At 37.8% G+C, this 10,005-nt stretch overlaps 1 protein-coding gene across 1 annotated transcript in view; it reads left to right on the forward strand.

Moving 5' to 3' along the window:
- The window catches only part of CATSPERB (cation channel sperm associated auxiliary subunit beta), a 77,043-nt gene that overhangs the window by 56,322 nt on the left and 10,716 nt on the right, over positions 1–10,005 (forward strand). The window contains exons 18-21 of the mRNA XM_015571279.1: positions 1,956–2,288; positions 6,313–6,452; positions 8,460–8,657; positions 9,661–9,771. Of these exons, the coding sequence (XP_015426765.1) occupies positions 1,956–2,288; positions 6,313–6,452; positions 8,460–8,657; positions 9,661–9,771 (782 nt within the window). The remainder of the gene's footprint in view (positions 1–1,955; positions 2,289–6,312; positions 6,453–8,459; positions 8,658–9,660; positions 9,772–10,005) is intronic.

A 10,005-nucleotide genomic window follows, 5' to 3' on the forward strand; every position in this document is an offset into this window, starting at 1 on the left:
AGATATGCTCAGGAGAACTGAGTGAAGATGTTTAGGTGCTACCAATAAGTCAGGTAAGATGATGAAAGAAAACTGGCCAGTGGATTTATATGAAAGTCATTGGTAACTTTGACAGTGGCTATGGTTGGGTGGAGTAGTAGAGACCAAAATCTAATTGGATTAATGTTAAAAACTTGTGAGAGGAGAGAAATTGAAGACCCATGAATAAAGGCAACTCAGGGAATTTCCCTATAAAGGGAAGGAGAGACCTTACATGGCAGCCTGGCGGGGGGGAGCGGAAGGGGGTGTGGAGGAGAGGATTTGTTGGTGTGTCTGGTATGGGAGAAATTAGGCAGTGATGGCGAATTTATGACACGCGTGTCAGAGGTGACACGCGAACTCATTTTTTTAGTTGATTTTTCTTTGTTAAATGGCATTTAAATATATAAAATAAATATCAAAAATATAAATCTTTGTTTTACTATGGTTGCAAATGTCAAAAAATTCTATATGTGACACGGCACCAGAGTTAAGTTAGGGTTTTTCAAAATGCGGACACGCCGAGCTCAAAAGGTTCGCCATCACTGGATTAGAGCATGTGTGCATAGTCAAGGGAATGATGAGATTCTCTTCCGACTACTTCTAGTTATTATTTCAGAATAAGGCAAGTTTTGTTGATGTGATTCGTGACCTATTCAAAACCCTTGATAATGAAAGAAAAAAGAGAGAAACATTTGATAATGATGCCCTCCCTCTCTTTGAAACAGCCTTCTTTTGGCTTTTCTCAGATTCTCTCCAATGGCTTTTCGCTGATCATTTCTTCTTTGTCTGCTTTGTGGAATCTTTCCATTCCTTACAGGATGGTGTTGCTTACGTTCCCGCCCTCGAGCTTCTTTCCTTCTAAATCTTCATGCTCTCCTTAAACAATCGATTATTCATCCGTTCAACAAATATTTATTGAGCACCTTCTGTGTAGTAGGCAGGCCTTTAGGTACTCGGGGAACACTGATTACATTATCCTTCTCTTATAGAATCACGGTCAAGAGTCAAGGTTAAAGCTCTTGGCAGTTTTACAGTAAAGAAATCAGCTTTCTTATAATTACTTAGCCCTACATGTTTCCCCCCGCCCCTGCTGATAATTTTACAGAATCCATTTCATCCTTCACTCTGTCTCATTTCAGAAGGTAGGGACTTTACCAGCCTGAGTGTCACTGAGAACAAAAGAAACAAAATCAAACCCTAGCCAATCTGCTGTGGACACACAGCATGAGATAGAATATATCGTCACTTTTTGAAGCTAAAAACGAACAAGAAATAAAAAGAATCCATTATAGTCAAGTGTAAAGTACAGGTTTGTGCTTGACATATTCGTGACACACTTTCTATAAAATAATTTGATTTATAACCTGAAATCTGGCCAATGTGTTTTATGGTTAAGACCATAGTTTAGCCCTAACTGGTTTGGCTCAGTGGATAGAGCATTGGCCTGGGAGCTGGCATAGAGGCTTCATCTCTAAAACAACTCAAAAAAATCAATAATATATATATAGGTAGGTAGATAGATAGATAGATAGATATTTAAAAAGACCGTAGTTTTAAAACTTGCCCTGGCCAGTTTTGCTCAGTGATTAGAGCGTCAGCCCTTGGCCTGAAGGGTTGCAGTTTCCGTCCCAGCCAAGGGCACGTACCTCGGTTGCAGGCTCAATCCCTATCCAGTAGAGGTGCATGCAGGAGGTAACCAGTTGCTGTGTCTCTCTCACATCGATGTTTCTCTCTCTGTCTCTCCCCCTCCCTTCCACTCTCTAAAAACCAAGGGGAAAAATATCCTCAGGTGAGGATTAACAAAACACACACACACGCACACACACACACACACTAAGAACTCAAATAGTGTGTTCATCAGTTATATCTGCCAGAATGCTTGAAGAACAGTAGCTGTTTTATCTCATAGCAAATCATTTCTGTTCTAGCTCCAGGTGTTGTTTCTTCATTTCAAGATTCGGATATAGAGAAGACAGTGGTGATTCCTGGTTACAGCAGCTTCCTGATCACAAGCATTGTAGATGGCAATAATGCGTTAGCGATGGCCACCATGCCTGAAAGAGTTCCCAACAACATGACTTTTGTAAAAGACTCCTGGTTCTTATATGACTTTGGAGAAAGGAATGGACGGGAATGGAAAATATACACAAAACCCTGTAATTATTTGTTTCAGCAAGATGATAATACACTATCCCTCAGTGTCCTGAGATACATTGATCTGGGGAAATCTCAGACCTTAGGAATTAAGGTCATACCTCATAGTAAAGGTAAGTTTATTTTTATTGGGAAACATCAAAAGAAGATGTTTTTGTTTACCCTGAATGTGAAATATATGCTAATATTTTTCTTCTTTTTTAAAACATGTTTTATTGATTTCAGAGATGAAGAAGAGAGGGGGAGAAAGAGAGAGAGAGAGAGAGAGAGAGAGAGAGAGAGAGAGAAAGAGAGAAAGAGAGAGAGAGAAACATCAATGATGAAAGGGAAGAGGGAGAGAGAGATAGAAACCTCAGCATCAATTGGCTGCTTCCTGCATGCCTCCTACTGGGGACCCAGCCTGCAACCTGGGCATGTGTCCTGATGGGGAATTGAACCATGATTTCCTAGTTCATAGGTCAATGCTCACCCACCAAACCATGCCAGCTGGCCGGGATATTTTTCTTTATCTTTGATTTCCAGAATGGCTGGCATTCTACTTATAACAGTATTAGCTTCTAATTATTGAGCATTTACTATGGGTGAGGCTCTGTATTAAATGATTTTTATATATTTTTTTCATTTAATGTTTATAACAACTCTAAAAGGCTATAATCCTCATTTTACAAACGAGGAAATGAGGTTCTGTTAGCAGGCCAAGATTGCATGGGACTTTAGATTTTTTTGCTTACTTCTGAAAATTAAACCTTTTAATTACCTTGGATTTTTATAATTATTTCAAGTATGTATTTAAAGCCAAATAATGGTTTCTAAATAAAATTTTAAACCTTTCCCTGTTTTTTTCAGTCATTTATTTATTTAAAAAATAATAACAATTCCTAACTGGTTTGGCTCAGTGAATAGAGAGCATCGGCCCTTGGACTGAAGGGTCTGGGTCTGATTCCAGTCAAGGGCATGGACCTTGATTGCAGGCTCGATCCCTTGTGTAGGAGGCAACCAAGTGATGTGTCTTTCTCACATCGATGTTTCTCTTTCTCTCCCCCTCTCTTCCACTCTCTCTAAAAATTAATTCTAAAAAATAATGAAATGTTAATGATGATGGAGAAACGGCATACTGGGGGGAAAATAAAACAAAAAAATTAAGTATTAACTGAGCCAGAAAGAGAGGCAGGACAGGGGGAAGGAAGGGAAGGGAAGGGAAGAGAAGAAAAGCGTGTCACCAGAAATGAAGAGGGAACTCAAAGCCAAAAAAGGAGCTAATGTGTGGTTTCCCGCAGGATTTGAGGCTCGGGTATAGGCTATCTAGGCAGAGGGATGATTTTAATTCCCAAACCTTGGCAGAAGATGTGGCTGCCTCCTACTTCGTGTTAGGAAATTGGAACTGAGACTGTTAAGCCATAAAGAGGGGATTAGGAAACCTGTACGTATCGCCACCCAAAGAGGAGCTGGGGAGCTGATCGTTTCCATGGGACTCAGAGTGGAGAAAAAGAACCTTCAGTAAGAGACCCAAACCCCAAGGCTGAGCAACACCAGAGAGTACCCACCAGGTGCAGGAATGTGAATCTGAGAAATGATTATAACCCCAGAGAACCAGCACAAGCTAGGATAAAATCCTTCTTAGGATATTTTCATAAGCCAGGTAATGTGGACTTCCATGGAAAAAAATTAACCTTCACTAAACATGAATGGAGGGAAAGAATTTTAAAGCTATGCAAGAAAATGATCCAGCAGAAGAGAGGACCAATAGGCACAGGAAGTAGAAAATTTTAATCTCCAAGAACTTGTCATAATAGAAAAATTGGAAAGACATTAAAAAATCAGCATACATAAAACTTTTAAAGAGGTAAATGGAGATATATGAACCATAATGACAGGGAAAAAAAACACTTTTCATAGAGGCTTATATGAAAAACAGAACCAAATACAATTTATGTAAATGAAGGCTATAAATGTTTTTTTGGGGGGGGGGGATCTTTATTGTGTTGAGGTATATTCCTTATGTACCTAATTTGTTGAGTTTTTTTTTTATCATGAATGTTGAATTTTGATGAATGCTTTTTCTGCATCTTTTGAGGTGATCAACAATTTTTATTCTTCATTCTGTTAACATGGTAAATCACATTAAAGACCTCGAGTGGCCAAAGCAATATTGAGAAAGAACAAAGCTGGAGGCATCACACTTTCTGATTTCAAACTGTATTACAAAGCTATGTTAATGAAAACATACTGACCTAAAAACAGACAGACCAGTGGGATAGAATAGAGAGCCCAGAGTTAAATCCGTGCATATCTAGTCAGCTAATCTTTGACAAGGGAGCCAAGAATGTACAATAGGGAAATAATCTCTTTATTAAATGGTGTTGCACGTGAATAAAACTGGACCCGTACATCACCCACAAAAATGGACTAGAGACTAAATGTAAGACTTGAAAGCATAACATTCCTAGAAGAAAACTAAGAGGAGAAGCTCTTTGACATTGGTCTTGTTCACGATTTGTTTTAAAATAACACCCAAAGCATAGGCAATAAAAGCAAAAGTAAATATGTGGGATTACATCAAACCAAAAAGCTTCTGCACAAAAAAAAAAAATCAACAGGATGAAAAGGCATCTATGGAATGGGAAAAAGATTTGCAAACGTACCTAATTAGGAGTTAATATCTAAAAAATATACTAAATTCTTATTGAATGACAAAAAAACAACAAATAATTCAATTAAATGGGCAAAGAACCTGAATATAAACATTTCCCCAAAGAAGTCACAAACGGCCAACATGAAAAGGTATTCAACATTGCTAACATCAGAGAAGTACAAACCAAAACCACAATGAGATATTGTCTCACAGCTGTTAGAATGACTATTATCTAAAAGACAAGATAACGAAAGTTGCTGAGGATGGGGAGAGGAATGGGAATGTAACTTGGTTGGGCCACTATGGGAAGCAGTATGTAAGTTCCTCAAAAATTAAAAATAGAACTACCATATGATCCAGTAATCTCTACCCTTCAGTTTCTCTATTGAGTTATCCAACTCAGGGTGACCAGTACTAACCAAATAACCTTTACATGCACTGGAGAACCTGGCTGAGGACTAAGGGGTGGAGAGGAGCAATATTTTTGTGAGAAATTTGGAGACAATACTTACAAAGTTAATGTTTTCTAATAACTATTAAAGTTAACTCTGTATTAACTGTATTCGCAGCCATTATGCAGTCTTGATAATAGATTCTGTATTAGCCAATCATTATTAAATTGATTACAACTTTTATGATTTAACCCCTTCCCCGGCAGAAACGTGTATACTCATTTTCACAAAATGTTCTTTTTCAGTCGTCGATGAGTATACTAAGAAAATATGGTAAAAAAATATGGTTTATAGGAAGACGAGTTACAAACTGTTTTCATAACCAGCATCAAAAATACTATATAGAACCAAAATAAAAAAAATTAGTCTGAAAAAGAAACGTTTTTAACAAAAAAATTGTTGGGGAAGGGGTTAACTAGTGGCCCAGTGCATGAAATTCATGCATTGGGTGGGGGGTGTCCCTCAGCCTGGCCTGCACCCGCTCCAATCTGAGACCCCTTAGGGGATGTCCAACTGCTGATTTAGGGATCAGGCATAAACCGGCAGTCAGACATCCCTCCCACAATCTGGGACTAGTGGCTCCTAACCGCTCACTTGCCTCACTGCTGATTACCCCTAACCACTCTGCCTGCTGGCCTGATTGCCCCAAACTGCCCCCCTTTCTGGCCTGATCATCCCTAACTGCACCCACCCCCCCACTGCCAGTCAGCTCACCCCCAAATGTCCCCCTTGCCGGCCTGATCACCCAGCCTGCACCCTCTCCAATCTGGGACCCCTCAGGGGATGTCCAACTGCCGGTTTAGAGATTGGGCCTAAACTGGCAGTCAGACATCTCTCTCGCAATCTGGGACCACTGGCTCCTAACCGCTTACCTGCCTGCCTGCCTGATTGCTCCTAACCACTCAGCCTGCTGGCCTGCTTGCCCCCAACTGCCTCTGCCTCGGCCCCGCCACCATGGCTTTGTCTGGAAGGACGTCCGGAAGGTCTCCCAGTCTAATTAGCATATCACCCTTTTATTAGTATAGATATTAACCATTAGCTTTGTTTCTACAGGTGCTCATACACTTGAAGTACCACTACTGAAAGCAATCGTTGGAAACCCAAATTTGTTGGATGTTAAAGTTAAAGGCTCTTTTGATAATACTGATAGATACATAATGGAAATTTCTGCAGCTAGCAAAACTTTCCTTCAAGTAAGATTTTCTTTAATTACAGAGAAGTCATTAATTAGAGAAAATGTAGCATGTAAGCTAAGGAAAAGAAGAGTTAGGGTTAGGGTTTAAAAGAAGGCGCTCTGAAAAGACCACCTGAATTAGATCTCATTTCTGGAACTTTCTATGTGAACTTGAGAAAGTTACTTTGCTGTAGTTAAGTTTCCTTGTCTATAAAATAGAGAAGATAATAATAATAATACCTACCTCGTAAGGTTGTTTTGAGAATTAAATGTGATGATTCAAGTAGGGCATCTAAAGAAGCAAATGTTCAATCACTTTGAGCCTACAGTATTTTCCCCTAAAATTGGGAAAGTGTTATATATACACTTTAGAAAATTTGCTCCTATCACTTAACTATGTTTTAATCCTTGAGTCAATAAATTTTTTTCTACATATTCTAAAGTTTTTTTATCATGAAAACATTAACATGTAGACAAAAGTAAAATTTCCATCTATCTTTTGCACTCGAATTAGTCAAGATTTTGCTAGTTTTATCATCCCTGTCTAATTTTTTGTTTAGATTCTGACATTTGTAAACAAATAGCACATATGTCATTTCACTCCTCTATGCTTCAATATACATCTCTAAAAATCTGTGTATTATCTCTCACATAATCACAATGCCATCATCATCCCTAAAACTTTTAAAACTGAAATTTTGTCTTACAACTTGTAAGTCCTATAAAACTTGGTCTATCATCAAATTTTCCCAATTCTCTCAAAATATTTTATAGTTGGTTTGTTTGAATTGAGATCCACATAGTATATAATTACTTAATCTCTCAAGTTTTTTTTTTTTTTAGTTGAAAAGTACTATTCCATTTTCTTCCCCTGCCCCTGAATTTGTGGCAACTGGGTCAGACGTCTTATAGAATGTCCTACATTCTGGCTTTTTCTGTTTGCTTCCTTGTCTCTTATTTAACTTGTGCTTCCCTACCACCCCCAAATTTCCTTTAATGGTATAATTCTGCTTACATCTGGTTCAATGTGTTTGGGCAAAAATTCATTAAAAATACATCAATTTTAATGGCTACAGACTATGGGAATTGAAGCAAAACTACCACTACCAGAGTTTACTACATCACTGGAGTTATTAATATGTCTACATTCTTAAAATTCCAAAAAATATTTTAAATGTCAAATAGAATTTATCAAATTTTGTTGGATGTTTAATATTGTTCCAGGTTCAAATATACTTATTGTGCATAAATGCCTACTAAAAACAGATCTGTGTGAAATACAGTGATTGCTAAGTGAGTAACTTTTTTTCCAAAATGTATGCCAAATCTGAGTTATTTTATTTGTATCATCAAAGCAAATATCCAGGGGCCCCTCAGTGACTGGGGGAAGCCCCATCGATGTGAGTTGGGTGTGACTATGCTGTTACTTCCTGACTCTTGCTCATTTCCAAAAGTTGTCCATATCCAATTAGATTGGAATGTTTTTCTTCCGGGAAAACAATGTTATGTTTTCTGTTATGATTTGTTCTGAAACAGATCTTTTTGTCAAACTTATCACTCTATTTCTGTTGTGTGTGTTTTTTCTTTTTCTATTACTTTCCTATATTCTTTAGTTGGTTTCTGTGTTATTTTGCTAGAGCTACCATAACAAAATACCACAGACTGAGTGGTTTAAACACCACAGATTTATTTTCCCATGGTTCTGGAGGCTAGAAGTCCAAGTTCAAGGTGTCAGCAGGGCTGGTTTCTTCTAAGGCCTCCTCGCCTTTTCCCTGTGTCTTCACATCATCTCTGTGTGTGTCTCTGTTCAAATTTCCTTTTGGTGTAAAGACACCCATCCTATGGAATTAGGACCGATGCTAATGACCTCATTTTAACTCCGTTACTTCTTTCAAGGGCCTGTCTCCAAATGCAGTCACATTCTGAGATGCGAGGGGTTAAGACATCAGCATATGAACTTTGAGTGGGCCTCGTGCAGCCTATAACAGTTCCTTTAAATAACCTTCCGTTCTTTGGATCTTTCCAGGGTTCAACGTCACTGGCACTTATCATCTGGGAAGCCTCGACTGACTGTTTTGTTACAACGTTTATACCAACATTGAAAAGCAGCTGCAGTTATCTCAAGTCTATGCGCCACAAACCTAGCTCCATTATCTCAAGGGGCGACTGGCTCGAAGGATTTTACACAGGCAGTCGGGATTTTAATACGGTCAAAATTTTGCCGGTAAAAAACAAAAAAACACTAGAAAACCCTAAGCCGGTGGTTTTAAGAATACCAGTGATGTGTTACTTCTGTGTGGTTGGCTAGCCATCCAGGCTTAGCGTTTCTTTCTTAAGATGCTCACTCTCCAGTTATTTTTCAGTCCTCCTGTCATTTGAAGGATGTGATTATTATTTATTTCTGAAATGTAAAAACTTTCTGATATAATTACTCTTATTGGTAACTTAGTTTCATCATTATGAACATAATTTATGTATATTAATAGTGGCATAATCTTAGGATTTTGCAAAATATGAAGTTATTTGCCCTTATTTTGACCCATCCTGAGTGTGTGTGTGTGTGTGTGTGTGTGTGTGTGTGATATATATGCTCCATTTCAATGTAGTAACAATTTCAATTTTTGCCTTGTCAGAATCTGTGACTCTTTATTTTTTTATCTTTTTAAAATATAAATGATTACTCTTCTAACTAGCTTACTACTTATAATTTTTGTGGCAAAAAAAGCAAATAACCAAACTTGAAGAATTATTTACCAAATATGTCACTAGGACTTTTTATAAGATGTTTAAACTACAGTGGGTCCTTGACTTACGAGTTTAATTTGTTCTGAGACCGAGCTCGTTAAGGAGCTCGTTAACTCAAATTACTCTATCAACTCAATGCAAAAAATCAGCGGAGAGACAGCTGGTATCTCAAAAAACTCGTTAGTCGGGACACTCGTAAGTCAAGGCCCCACTGTATTTTGCATTGACTTAATGGCCACTGTTTTAGGTACTAAAAAGTTTTTAACTTACTTACAAGGTTCACATTATATTGCCATGGACTAGGGTTGTTGAAATTCCAGAAAATACTGAATTGGGAGTGTAGGGTGAATAGAAATTTACTTTAATACCTGGAACCAAAAGCAAAATATTTGCTTTGAATGCTTTTCTGGAAAGTTAAGATATTTAAATTGAAGACATAGTAAATAATGAGTTATACATTTTCTTTGTTTAATCACCTGCAGGCAAACTACAGGCCTCCATCTAGTATGGGAGTTGCTATACCACTTACAGATAATTTTTATCATGCAGATCCTAGCAAACCCATACCAAGAAATCTATTTCCCAAGTCAAAGGTAAGTAATTTTTTTACAACTAAACTACTATTTATTTGAATTCAAGAAATCATTGAGTAAAATTACAGTTGAACATAGCTACAGGGATTAAATGAAAAGATGCATTTAGTACAATGCTCCATCTGCTCTCGATGGTGATGATGATGATGATGGTAATGATGGTGATGATGGTGATGGTGGTGATAGTGATGATGATGATGATGATGGTAATGATGGTAGTAGAGATGATGGTGA

The sequence above is a fragment of the Myotis davidii genome, unplaced genomic scaffold, assembly GCF_000327345.1.
Source record: "Myotis davidii unplaced genomic scaffold, ASM32734v1 scaffold732, whole genome shotgun sequence".
Classification (NCBI taxonomy): domain Eukaryota; kingdom Metazoa; phylum Chordata; class Mammalia; order Chiroptera; family Vespertilionidae; genus Myotis; species Myotis davidii.